The 14,582-nt window shown below is 36.7% G+C and overlaps 1 protein-coding gene across 5 annotated transcripts in view; it reads left to right on the forward strand.

Annotated features, from left to right (window-relative positions):
* The window catches only part of ATP2B1 (ATPase plasma membrane Ca2+ transporting 1), a 117,461-nt gene that overhangs the window by 88,812 nt on the left and 14,067 nt on the right, over window positions 1-14,582 (forward strand). For all 5 annotated transcript variants that reach the window (XM_081128616.1, XM_081128613.1, XM_081128615.1 and 2 more), the window contains exons 13-18: window positions 2,132-2,311; window positions 2,943-3,030; window positions 3,408-3,514; window positions 11,758-11,949; window positions 12,186-12,399; window positions 12,859-13,070. In XM_081128616.1, coding sequence (XP_080984742.1) covers window positions 2,132-2,311; window positions 2,943-3,030; window positions 3,408-3,514; window positions 11,758-11,949; window positions 12,186-12,399; window positions 12,859-13,070 — 993 coding nt within the window. The remainder of the gene's footprint in view (window positions 1-2,131; window positions 2,312-2,942; window positions 3,031-3,407; window positions 3,515-11,757; window positions 11,950-12,185; window positions 12,400-12,858; window positions 13,071-14,582) is intronic.

The raw sequence follows: 14,582 nt of genomic DNA on the forward strand, positions 1-14,582 counted from the left end.
CTTCAGTTTCTTATCTGTAAAAGTGGAGGTAGTTTGTGAGTTTTAAGTGGAAGTGTTTGGTGGTTAGTGGGCAATTAATAAATGCTAGTTTGCCATTCTTAAATATTATTTGCCACATAGTTTTAACCTGAGACCAGCTTCTTCCTCTTACTCATTGCCCCCCTCTTCCAAGTGATCTCAGGATTCCACCTGATCACCGAGGCCTTAGATGTACAAATTTGGGTTACATTTTATCTCAAATAAGATATCAAGATATACATTACATTTATACAGCAGACCAGCATTTTCAAGATCAAACACTGATTTATTGATTTATTTTTTAATAATCTGGGCAGGCTCTGTCCTTTCACTCACCTCTGTGCCACCAGCACCTAACATACTGCCTGGCATTCGGTCAGTATTAAAGTGAATGCAAAAGGTGTTTCTCGCGAATGATTTGAATGACTAAGAGTTGACTGAATGGAGGGATATACTTTTATATTGTAAATCCTAAAACTTATAGATACATATTTACTTACGTTGTAATTCAATTACATACATGTTTTAAAACACAATGGTCCCATAGTACCCTGGCTAGAATATGCTCCTCCCTGGAAAATACCTAAGGATGACTATTTCCCAGAGATATTTAATTCAGTAGTTCAACAAATACTAAGCTCCTGTTATATGCCAGGGACTTATTTGTTAAATGAATGAAGGGCATTGTGCTAGGCATTGGTGATGCAAGCATAAGAAGGCAAGGGTTCTATCCTCAAGAAGCTCATTGACTTGCTGAAAATTTAGGTAAACAAATAACTATAATAAGATGTAATGCGCTGTAATAGAGGTATGTATAATACAGTTCTGTCTAGGTAGGCCATGAAAGCTCCCAGAGACGTTACACTTAAACTGCATTTACAATAGAAGTCATAAACAGCTTACAGGCCAAATTAAGCCTTCAGTCACATGTGTGTGTTTAAAACATTAAACATTGAGGGAGCACACACAAACCTGGGTTATCGCTGTCCTTTAAAATTGTGGGTTCTGTCATCAGTGGGAGCTCATTTCCCCATGGTAAAAATAGGCTAGGTCTGAGTAGCTTTTATTAGGCATTCCTCTCAGAGTTTGTCACTTTCAGCATGTTTTGCTCTATGTTACCTCTTGTAGCCCTGTTTTATGTACCTGCATTTGCATTTTCAACCTCTGCTCTGGTGGGATCAGTGTGGATTTTCTGGTTAGAGAAGAGCAGGAAAGGTTTTCTAAGCAAAGAGAATTGCAGAAACAGGCACAGAAATAATACGGAGATCATTCATCTGTCAAGTTATATATAATAGAGAAAAGTTTTAGATAAATTGAGAAGAGCATTCTGAGGCTCAAGTGTGATACTCTGTTATACTGAGAACTTTATGGTTTATAACATAACAGTAGGGGAGTCATCATATATTTCTAAGTATATTAAGTATATTAGAAAAAAAACTGTCGAGTATGTCATGTTTTAAAGAAGGAACAAATAGACGGATATGAATTAAAAAGCTATTGCAATAGCTCTGGCATCAAGCACTGGGAAAAAGGTAAAATCTATTGCCCTTCAGGGTGTATAGGGTAAGGGAGGTGGAAGAAGTCAGGTGACCCTTAGGTTTCTGTTAGATAATAGGTTTAGAAAACAAAATTTGGACACCCAAATTTTGGATACCCACTTTTCTCGTGAAACTGAATCTAGCTCTCACAACAAGGTAGGGGAAAGATAATAGATTTGAAAGTTGCTAGCATGTAGGTGGTTGTTGAAGATAGAGTAGGTGAGCTACCCATAACCTAAAGAACCCCAACATTTACTCTGCTTTTTTATGGATGGGCAGTAAGACTAGAAAGGTAGGAAGCCATCCAGAGAACTACCCGATAGTTGCCAGGGAGAAAGGTGCTTTAAAAGCCTTTAGTAAATAAATAATGCAAACAGATTAAGTTGGATGACAACTGAAAATGAAGCCTGAACTAGGGCTCTGGCAGTAGAAGAGAAATATTGAATATTGAGGTGTAATTAAAGTTGTCATTTATGGGACTATGAGGTAATGCATATTTGTTTACTGGGATTTTTTTTCTTCTGGAAATACTAATTTTCTTTTGTAAGAGAAATTTTTTTTTCCATTTAAACTAGGTACCAGATGCAATAAAGAAATGTCAGAGAGCTGGAATTACTGTGCGGATGGTCACTGGTGATAATATTAATACAGCTCGGGCTATTGCCAGCAAATGTGGTATTTTACATCCTGGGGAAGATTTCCTATGTATAGAAGGTAAAGATTTCAACAGAAGAATACGAAATGAAAAAGGAGAGGTATGGGTTTTTATTTTTTACATATTTTTAATGTATTAGACATTCCATTTGACAAATGCATACTGAATATGCACTGTGTAGGAGGCATTACATATGAGTAAATGCAGCTGGCACCTCAGCAAGCAGAACATGAGCATTTTAGGAAATAAAGGGTACAAATTCATGAGCGCTCATTTTTCTTAAGTTTAGCCACGTGTCAGAAATAAAATGTATAAGGGAGTAATAGGAGATGACTTTGGAAAGGTCAGTATGGGACATATTTTAGGAGACCCCAAACTCTGAGCTTTTCATGCTGAGTTAAGGAGCTTCCATTTTCATAGGCAGTGGGGAGATTTTTAAAATTTGATCTTATAATGATATATATAGCATGCTTCTCAAACTTGAGTGTGCATCAGAGTTACCTGGAAACCTTTTTAAAACACACTGATAGGTACGCCCCACCCAGAGTATTTAATTAGATAAAACTGGAGCCTTCCTCAATAATTTGCATTTCTAACTAGTTCCCAGGAATAGCTGGTGCTGCTAGGCTGTTAACCACAACTCTGAGAACCACTGATACATATTCTAGATAACTAATTTGGAATTATGAAACTAGGTTTGGGCACATATTAACTTTGACAAAAATTTATAGATTGAGCAAGAGCGGATAGACAAGATTTGGCCAAAGCTTCGAGTACTTGCAAGATCATCTCCTACTGACAAACATACACTGGTTAAAGGTGAGTAGATTTTATTGTTATTTCACAATATCTTAATATAGAAATAGGCTTTGCTTCCTGAAATAGTAATAGATGATGAATATTAGGTCGAATCATGGATACCATCTTTTCCAATAAAATCTAAATACATTTCCTTTTGATCCTTGAGAGCAATGTGTTAATCTTCAGTGATTAAAACAGGATATTGCTCCTACTGTAACCTTTGTTTCTGGAGTTGCTCCTTGCCTGTATCTCAGCAGTTTCCATTGCTCTGTGTTTGCTTAATTATTTATTTTTAACCTTGAGTCTGTAAAACTCGCTTGTCCTGACATTCTGCAAAATCACCTTATTAATTAAAGAGAATGTTTTTACAGCCCAAATATTTACTTTTATTTCAGGTATAATCGACAGCACTGTCTCAGAACAACGTCAGGTTGTAGCAGTAACTGGTGATGGTACAAATGATGGTCCAGCACTGAAGAAAGCGGATGTTGGATTTGCAATGGTAGGAACTTACCTATTCAGGTGTAATTTACTGGCTGGGCTTTTTGTTTGGTTGGTTGGTTTTTTGTTGTTGTTTTTTACTAAATTTCAATTGATTTTAGATACTGTCTCAAGATTAGTTGGAGGAATAATATATAAGCCTAAATTGATTTATAAGTCTAATTAGTTTATACACTAACTTTATTTGATGCAGTGAAATCTGGCTGGAAGATGAGTTCTTTTGAACAATTATAATAAGCTCATACATTTACCTTGTGCTCTGTATATGAGTGTTGGTCATCTCATCTGAACCTTGCAACAGTTCCCTTCAGTATGAGACAAGCTCAGAACAGTTACATATATTAAAATTAAAAGAATAATTGAGCATCTTCCACAAAACTGAAGATGTCTCCTAAGAATACCTGAGTGTCATTTTATATTTAATATATGTAATCTTACCCAGCCGGGCGTGGCTCAGCAGTTGACCGCCGACCTAGGATCCAGGCGATCAGGGTTCAATTCCCGGTCAGGGCACAGGCCCGGGTTGCGGGCTCGATCCCCAGTTGGGGGTGTGCAGGAGGCAGCCGATCAATGACTCTCATCATTGATGTTTCTAGCTCACTCTCTCCCTTCCTCTCTCTGAAATCAATAAAGATATATTTTAAAAATAAATAAATAAATAAATAAATAAATAAATAAATAAATAAATAAATAAATAAATAAATGTAATCTTTTTTTATAGGAAAAAATCTGCTTCCTCTTTCCCCAAGTTCTCAGTTTACATTTGACTGTTTAAAGCACTAGAAAATTAAATTGTTCATTATTATATTGTACTGATGCTTCCATTCTGTAGCTATAGTCCTGGTGAAGCATTTACTATAACGTGGATATCATGAAATACATATGCTACATAAATGTTTAATGATTGAAATTAGGTTGTTACATCTTTGAATCTATTTCTTCCGGTTTTTCAGTGTTGAAATGAATCTTTGTACCCTCAGTGCCATAGAAAATTTAAGCATTTTATTTAATTTTAATTTAGTTTTATTTTCTTTTTGGATAATACAACTTCATAATAATTCTCAAATCCAAAAAAAATTGAAAACTGAAATTTCTTTTCTAAATTTATAGCAGACTGATTTGACTGCAAAACTTTCCTGACCTGATGTGAGAATGTTATTTGTCCAACTTAATATGAACATTCATAGCCGTTGTAGAGCTATTAATGTGTTTTGTGGGGTGCTGACACCCTCTGGGGGAATTTGCGATAGAAGTTTTGTGCCTCATTCTCTTTTTAAAATACAAGAGGCTGAATTCTGAAACACGGTCTGGCCCCAAAGGTTTCAGATAAGAGGATATTTATGTGTACCAGTGTTTATTTGCATAATTTGTCCTGGTATTTTGAGGCTAGAATAGGGTTTTAGCAGAACTACCCCCATGGTGGCAGTCTTCCAACAGGAGTGAGCAAGGTGGAAAAAGGAAGGTATATGGATAAAGTGCTCTCAGCCATTGGATGTGAACCCAAAGATCCCTACCCTACCCTACCCTACCCTACCCATCTCAAACTTACTGTGGTGGATAGGACATTGGTATGAACTTCAGAAGAAGAGTAGCTGAAGGCATAAGGAATATTTAAATATTTACTTAAGTGCTGTTCCAACAGGCTTGTTGGCTGTAGGCAAACAGGATCATTCACTTTAGGGATATAGGATCACTCACTGCTGCTCTTGAGAACTGAGCAGGATTCACCTGGCCAGCTGACCAGGAAGGCATTTATGTACAATGCATTTAAAAATTTTTTTTTAATTTTCTTCCCAGGACTTAAGTATTTAAGGCAGATACTAAGAGCTTTAAAATAATACAGGTGGATTTAGTGATATAAACAAAAACACAGTACAACCGCTGCTTTGTTTGATTTTTTTAAGCCCTGAAAATTTCATGCCCATTGTGTCAACCTTTTTTTTCAAAAAGGTAGCACAACAAAAAGGTCTAAATTTATTTTTAAAATACAGAGAAAGAATAATTGCTTAGTGGTGGGATTTGAAAGCACTTTTGCTCAAGCTTGAATTTAACTTTGATTGTGTATTTGTTCAGTTCTTCAATTTTATATTTTAAAACTGAAAGACAAAATTATATATCTTAGGCTTTTATTAGATACCAACAAGAAATTGCTATTGATTGGTCCTTTCTAAACTTGTCTCTTATTTTTCAGGTAGAAAATAGCATTTTAGAACCCTATCTACCTATTCTCTCTAGATATATCTAGATATACCTATAGCTATATATATGTACATATATGTATACATACATACATACACACACTATGCATATACACACTGTATATAGTTGTCAAATTTAACCTTAAAATAAACTTTACGATGATAAAAAAAAATTTCTGAAAGGACTCTAATGTGAGTACATTATTGGCTTGCAAAAAAGTCTGACATTTTCCCCTATTTAACTATTCCCCTTTGAATTCCTTTAGATAGCAAGCCTCCACAGTACAATCAAAATATGATTGCATTATTTTTATTATTATACAGTAGTCCACCCTTATTTGTAATTTTGTTTTCCTTAGTTTCAGTTACCCATGGTCAACCTCAGACCTGAAATTTTAAAAGGAAAATTCCCGAAATAAACAATTCATAAGTTTTAATTGTGCGATTTTCTGGGTGTTAAAATCTTGCACCTGTCTGTTCTGTCCTGCCCAGGACATGAATCATCCTTTTTTTCCAGTGTCTCTACCCTGTATGTGCTACCAGCCCGTCAGTCACTTAGTAGCTGTCTGGGTTGTCAGATCCACTGTCCTGGTATCACAGTGCTTGTGTTCAAGTCACCCTTATTTTACTTAGTAATGGCTCTAAAGTGCAAGAGTAGTGATGCTGGCAACTAGGATATGCCGAAGAGAAGCCGTAAATTGCTCCTTTAAGTGAGAATGTGGAAGTTCCTGACACAATAAGGAGAAAACATTGTATGCGGACATCACACACATCATTTGATCTCATCGTGTAGGCATTCTGTCAGCTCATAGCATCACAAGAAGAAGGGTTAATATAGTACAAGAAGATATTTTGAGAGAGGGAGACCACATTGATATGACTTCTATTATAGTATATTGCTATAATTATTCTATTTTATTAGTTATTGTTAATCTCTTACTGTGTCTAATTTATAAATTAAACTTTATTATAGGTAAGTATGTATGTATAGAAAAAACATAGTATGTACAGAGGTTGGTACTATCCAAAGTTTCAGGCTTCCACTGGGGGTTTGGAACAGATCCCCCGTGGATGGGGGGTGGGGGGTGCTACTGTATATATTTTTCTTACCAAAATCCAGTTAATGATGTATACAGATATTTCTGATGTAAAAGACTAAATGCAGTGCTGTTTTTCTATGACCAGATACATCTATGGTAATAGTAAGATTTCCCCAAAGGTAGTTAAAATGTTGTCTTTTTAAATTTTGGATTAATAAAGGATCCATTTATTTATTTTCCAAATATTAAGAAGCTGTTTTCAGTATTCCGGTCCAGAAACATTAGCGGTGAGTCGTTGCTGCCTTCTAAAGGTTCAGCACACGAAGTAATCAGCATAGTGGCAGCCAGTGAAGGAGTAAACACAGCACACTGAGTGCCTCGAGGAAGACGTCCTCAATTCTGGCAGTAAGACTGGGAAAGGTTCTCTGAAAGAGGTGCCATTTGAGCTGAGGGAGGGAGAAGAGCATGTAGAAAAGGACAGTGAGGAGACCCTCAGTGAATTACAGCTACGGTCACGCGCCGCTTGAAGACGGGGATGCGGTCTGAGAATGCGTCGTTCGGCCATTCTGTCCTTGTGCCAACATCGTGGGGTGCACTTCCACAAACCGAGGTGGTATAGCTTGCTGCACACCTAGGCTCTGTGGCATTACCTGTTGCTCCTAAGCTCCGAGCCCATACAGCATGTTACTGTACAAAACAACATGAGAGTAAATCAAGGACAAGAAAAAATGATGTAGTCGAGAGACGTCGTAAACACCAGATGTATGAGGCTGCTGCTGGAGTAACGTGACATACAGTTTTGTAGCAAACTTGTTTTTATAAGTAGAAACAGTACACTCTAAAATAATGATAAAAAATCTGGAGTAGTAAGTACATAAACCAGTAAATAGTCATTTATTATCATCAAGTATTCTGTATGGTACATAACTGTATGTGCTGTACTTCTAAGCAACTGGCCCCACAGGTTTGTTTGCAGCAGCATCACAACCAGCATATGAGTAATGTGTGCATATGACGTTACAACCGCTGCAGTGTCACTAGGCAATAGAAATTTTTTCAGCTCCGTTATAATTTTAGGGGACCACAGTCATATATTCGTTCGTTAACCAAAACATTTTTATACAGCTTATGACTCTAGTTTTAACATACACAGAAGAGGGTTTGATGATGGGATAATGGGATATGAACAGGATTAACTGGGGACCCCACCTGATAAAGGCCTGGAATGTTTTCTTTCCAAGCTGACATCTGATGGAGTAAAATTAGTTTGGAGACACATTGCATGTTAGCATACAGCTTGGAGAAGCTCATAAAAAAGCTATTTACCTTTTTTTTCTTTTTTAATGAAAAGTTTCCCCAAATTTTTGATTGTGGAACTAGTTTTTCTTAGTTTATTTTTCAATTATAGTTGATATACAATATTAGTTTCAGGTGTACAACATAGTGACTAGACCTTTACAAAGTGATTCCCCTGGTAAGTCTCGTACCCATATAACTTGTACCTAGTCATTACAGTGTTATTGACTATTCCCTATGCTGCCATTTATATCCCCATGACTATTTTAATAACTGGAAATCTTGAAGGATTTTGAACAAAGGAGTGATGAGATTTGCATTTGTAAAAGACAGGAGAGTGATTAGAGGCATGGACACTTCTTGGGCTTAGATGTGTTCAATATGTTGCACATTAAAAGTAAAATACTCAGATTCGAGCTAGAGACTAAAATTTTAAATTGAAATTGTTCCTTCATTGAATATTTCAAGTAGTAAAGCTTGATTTGAACTGTGCTTTTGTGTTTCCTAAAACAATATATGCCTAGCATTTAAAAAGTCAGATAGTTCTGTAAGACTTAGTACCTAGGTCCCCTTCCACATATCATGTCTTCTAGCTCATTTTTTGACTAAAGAAAACCAGCTACTTTAACTGTTTACCTCCATATATCTCAATGACATGATTATAATGCATTTTATTTACTTTTTAATAAAAAGCATTTGCTGTTGACTTTTTATTAGGGAACAGAAGGATTAGCACTTTCACGTGTATACATACACAGGCACACACACTACGTCCACCCCAGTGCTCATCCATGCACACTACCTGCCCTGTTATTCTGCCGTCAGAGTTATATTACTATTTTGGATTGATCAATATAGTTATTTTTATTTCTTTGCACAACTTTTTGTATTTCCTGTAAATTGTCTTTTTCATTCTCTTTCTTCGTTTTATTTTTGCTTAGTTTTTCTTTGTACTTAACAATAATGCATCATCAAATTCTTCTTGACATCTGGCACTTATACTCCTGTTTCCTCTACACAGTTTCTTCTTTGTGGAATATTCCCCCTGATTTTGGACTTCTTGGACGTATTATCTTGTCTTTTTCCTGTTTACCATACCTTTGTTGTCCTGCCTTATTTCCAGGGCTATTTCCTCAACTTGTTTTTTCATTTATGTGAGTCATATTTAATTTCCAAGCGTTGTTTTAGATCTCTGAGTTTTTGTTCTTGTTTTAACATCCTGTTCTTATTTCACTGATGTGCCTTTTACCTTTCTAAAGATTTGATTTTTTTTTTTAATGAGCTTTTGTTTCTGCAGAGTCTATCTCCACTTTCCTTTTGGTTTAGTCTCTGTCTTTCATGTTAGTACTTTCCTAAGATGTCCTGTTTGCTAGTAAAGTTGAAAAGCTGGAAAGTCTTGGGCCTATAGGTGGGATTTGGCAACCAGGAGCTTCTCTGTAAAGGTGTCTGGCTTAGCCATTTCACTTCTTAGGGTACCTTGAATTGCAGTATTTTTAGGTCTTTCTCTTAAGATGATCAGATTTCCCAGAAAAGAATCTTTAAATCTGCTACCTAGAGAGCAATCCTGAATACTGGTATCCTGGGAAACAGGTAGAGAAGGAAAGAAGATAGTCTTAACATTCATTAAACAGAGTTACTCTGAACACTCCCCCCATCCCCTTTTTTTTTTAATTCTCATCCAAGGGTATTTTTTTCCATTGCTTTTCAGAGAGAGTGGAAGGGAGAGAGAGAAACAAACATCGATTGGTTGCCTCCCACACTCACCCCAACCGGGGCTGGGGATCAAGCCTGCAACCGAGGTACATGCCCTTGGCTGGAATCGAACCTGCAACCCTTCAGTCCAAGGACCGATGCTCTAACCATTGACCCAAACCGGCGAGGGCTCCCCCCCCCTTTTTAAATATGTTTTTATAGATTTCAGAGAGAAGAAGCTAGAGGGAAAGAGAGAAATATCTGTCCACTGCCTCTTGCTTACTCTGTACTAGGGATCGAGCCTGCAATCCAGTGAATTGCCCTGACCAGAATCATACCTCTGACCTCCTGGTACACGGGATTACGCTCAACCAACTGAGCCACACCAGCCACGTTCCCCTTTTTTTCAGTGTCGCACCCTGTACTCAACAGTGCCTAGTACCCTTCAGTCCAGACATTCTCTGTCATACTCCCTCTAGTAAATTAGCAGGCAGTCTTTTGCCGTGTCAGAGGGAGTGGCAGATTGCCTGGTTGCGTGAATGTGAGAAGGGGCTTTAAGTATCTAGCTTTCTTTTCACTTTGTTACTAACATATAGCACACATACAGAAAAGTACCTGAGTCGTAAGTACACAACTGCTGGATTATCACAGGGAACAGACCTGGTCTATGCAGGGCAAGAAATAGAATATTACCTATACCCCAGGCAGGCACCTCAATCACACTCACTTCTAGTTACTGCCCTGCCTCTCTGCAAAGATAACCAGTATTCTGAAGATTACTTTAGTCTGTTTTTGAACTTTGTGCATAGGAATCATTTGAGTCCAGCTTCCGTTATTTATTATTATGCTTGCGAGGTTCATCTGTGTTGTTGTAACTAGTATAGTTCACTCTTTTTTAATTAATCGTGACATTAACCCATTCCATTCTACTGTTGACGGACACTGTTGTTCTTAGTTTGGACCTTCTAAGTACTTCTTCAGTGTCTTCCATAGACTTTCGAGAAATCCTCCTATTTTTTTCACTCCTTCACCCCTGCTGCCAGTTCTCCCTGGTGCTGCCAGGTCCTGAGCTTATGCAGGAGAGGTCTGTGGTGCAAAAAAAAGGCTATGTCTCTGCTTCCCCTACTGTTGGCTTTGGATTCTGTTTTCTGGGGGTCTGCTAATGTTACTTAATTTTGGCTATCTGCTTATCAGCCTCTTAAGATTTCCTTGCAGTATCTTCTTTCCACTAACTTAGTCTTTGTGAGTTTTTATTTTTTTAATATATCTTTTTGTGTGACTTTTGGAAGGAAGTGGGGTAATCCCTCTGTCCATTCCTCTTTTTTTTAACCCAATTTAAACTTTATTTTCAACCCCTTTTTTTTATTTTTGACTTCTCTTAAGATAGAATTTCTGAGAGATATCTTAGAATAACTATATTACCTACTCTTACAATATTTTTTTTGTTTTTTGTTCAAAATATTACAGATGTCCCTTTTTCTCCCCAGTGATCCATTCCACCCTGCCTACCCTTCTCCCCAGTCCCTCTCTACACCATTGTCCATGTCCTTGGGCTGTGCATATATGCATATAAATTCTTTGGTTAATCTCTCCCCCTCCACTCACCTGCCCCCCTTCATCCCTCTGAGATTCGTCAGTCTGATCCATGCTTCTGTGTCATTGAATCAGTTCTGTTCATCATTTTCTTAAGTTCCTTAGATTCCACATATAAGTGAGAACATGTGATGTTTGTCTTTCTCTTCCTGGCTTATTTCGCTTAGCATAATATTCTCCAGGTCCATCCATACTGTCCCAAACAGTACGAGACCCTTCTTCTTTACAGCTGCATAGTATTCCATGGTGTAAGTGTCCCACAGCTTTTTTTTCCACTCATCTACTGATGGGTTACAATAAATTTAAGTCAATAATTATTAAGTATAATGGTGAGTTTTTTGTTGATCAATTGAATATTACCCTTCTGAATATTTAAAAGTTATATATTTTAAATCTTTAGTCTAATTTACATAATTTTTTAATAGGGCATCGCTGGAACTGATGTGGCTAAAGAAGCGTCTGATATCATTCTCACAGATGACAACTTTACAAGCATTGTTAAAGCAGTTATGTGGGGACGAAATGTCTATGACAGCATCTCAAAATTCCTTCAGTTCCAGCTCACTGTTAATGTCGTAGCAGTGATTGTTGCTTTCACAGGCGCCTGTATTACTCAAGTAGGTGGACAGTTTGTTCATTAAAACTTGCTTATTTTAAAGCAAATATGTGTGTAATGTGCCTTGTAAAAGCACTTAAATAATTAAATAAGCTAAAGCTTAATATTTTAGGTTAATTAATATAAAAGTGCAATCCAGTTCTATTCTTTAAGTTTTTAAATACAAAAGGCTTCCTGAGAATTACTGAGTCCCTGAATAGTTGTGAATGTGTATATTAAGAAACGTGTCTTTTCTAGGACTCGCCGCTTAAGGCTGTGCAGATGCTGTGGGTTAACCTCATCATGGACACGCTCGCCTCCCTGGCTCTGGCAACCGAGCCCCCCACGGAGTCCCTCCTGCTTCGGAAACCTTATGGTAGAAATAAACCTCTCATCTCACGCACGATGATGAAGAACATTTTGGGTCATGCATTCTATCAACTTGTAGTAGTCTTTACGCTCTTGTTTGCTGGTAAGAATTCAGTGCCTGATAAAGCTTCAGTTGATTCTATTCCAAGCTAATATTTCAGATGATCGTTGAATGTTACAAAGTTTTCAAGAACATACGTCATTCTCTTTGACTTCTCATTTACCTTTAATTTCTCCTCCTCATCAGTGGATGCTTAGTAAATTTTGGAAGGCAGTATGAGAGCTAGTACGGGGAAGTAAAAAGAGCCCTGATTGCTTGTCCTGGCTGTGCCCCTAATTTAGACAGGTGATCTAGAGTATGTCACAGTAGTTATGGGGCCCTCAGTTTGCTCATCTCTAAAACAAGAGAAAACCAGATAATCCCAGGTCCCTTCCAACTCGTTCTGTGCTGTCATTTGGGATCAAATGAAAGTCTGGCTAGGTTTTATTACTGCATACCTCCTTGAAAGTGTTAAGTGATTTTATATGATCATTACAAAATAATAATTTTTCATTCTTTCAGGAGAAAAGTTTTTTGATATTGATAGTGGAAGAAACGCTCCTCTGCATGCTCCTCCTTCGGAACATTACACTATTGTTTTTAATACATTTGTGCTGATGCAACTTTTCAACGAAATAAATGCCCGGAAAATTCATGGTGAAAGAAATGTGTTTGAAGGAATCTTTAATAATATCATCTTCTGCTCAATTGTTTTAGGCACTTTTGTGGTACAGGTGGGTAATTGGAAAAGATAGTTTCAAATCTGATTATTCTGTGGGAGATTGCAGGTGAACAGGTGGCTTTTTCCAGAAATTACGTGACTGCCATGTGTGGGGCTTCTGTGTATTGCTTTGATGACATTTAAAAAGAGTTCTAAATATCATAACTCGAGCAAAAAACTGCCCTGTCCTGAAATTCTACATGTGAGAAGAAGATGTTAAGCTAATACTACTTTAATTGCCCTCTGGGTTCTGTGATTGTGGCTACCTCACAATCACTCAGATTCTGATCGTTTCATTCTGCATCATTTCAAAACTGTTACCATTCTGACGCTGTTCAAGGTAACTTTTACAGTTTACCTTCTAGGCTTGCTTAATTGCTTCTAGCAAGTAATAGCAGGTGTGTTTCTACAGTTGAGTTTATATGCTAAAATAATAAAAGGTTTTGAAATGAATGTTTTAGATTCCATATGATTCTGAATGGCTGCATTCTGAGTTGGACATGTCAGTTTTTCATTTTGTAATATTGTCAAAACGAGGCAGAAGAGAGTGGAGAATGGGGTATGAGGAGTGGGGTTGGGAACGAATTGAAGGACTGAAAATGTTCCCATTATTATAGAAGTCAGTCTTAAAACAAAACTAATGATCACTGTGCACGTGGTGATTTTATATAACTGTATTATAGCTATGTTTTTATATCATCTTGTATTCCGTGGTACACTTCTGTAAAAATGATTGTGTAGTAGGATCCGAAATCAAAACAGGTAAATGAATGATACATGATCACACTAGGAAGTCAGTAAACAGGATAAAATTTCAAATTAAAAAGTGAGCTTTTTTTTAACAGTTTATTCAACCTATACCTTGTATACTGTAGATACCGAAACCAAAACCCTTGACTTACTTATTTCTGTAAAAACTATTTCTGTTAGCTTTGCATTTCTATAAATTTTAGGAGAAATATTGCTTACTTGCTATGTAGTTTCTGAAAGTGTTTTATTTAGATTTTACAAAAATCATTGTTCATGACATGCTCAAGTTTTAGCTTTTTCTTGCTACAGAATTGAGGTTTATGTGATCTGTTATTAAAATATGGGGATTACAAAAATTTAACTGCTATCTCTGTATCAAGCAATTCTGGTAACTTAGTTCCCGACAAAGGTTGATATACTTAAAACAGTTAATGTAAGGTGTCATTCTTCAATGCCTTATGAACACTCCAGTGCTACTGAAAGTGTGGTCGGAAACAGTATGAGGATATTATCTCCTTGATCATGGGAACTGTCTTTTTTTTTTTTTTTTTAATTTCTAGTAAGCATAATTTAAACATGAAATAATACCTGCATTTACATTTTTGGACAGAGGGATTTTACTTTATTTCATTTGTCTTATTTTCAGCTGTGAATATTATACAGATCACCATCAGAATAATGGATGTTTAGCTTAAAATTTAGAGGACATAAATTTGGGTAATTTTTTGAAGTATATGAATTGTAAAATGTAAAAGATTTAAATAAACTTACTCTT

Source organism: Miniopterus schreibersii, assembly GCF_964146895.1.
Source record: "Miniopterus schreibersii genome assembly, chromosome: 2".
Classification (NCBI taxonomy): domain Eukaryota; kingdom Metazoa; phylum Chordata; class Mammalia; order Chiroptera; family Miniopteridae; genus Miniopterus; species Miniopterus schreibersii.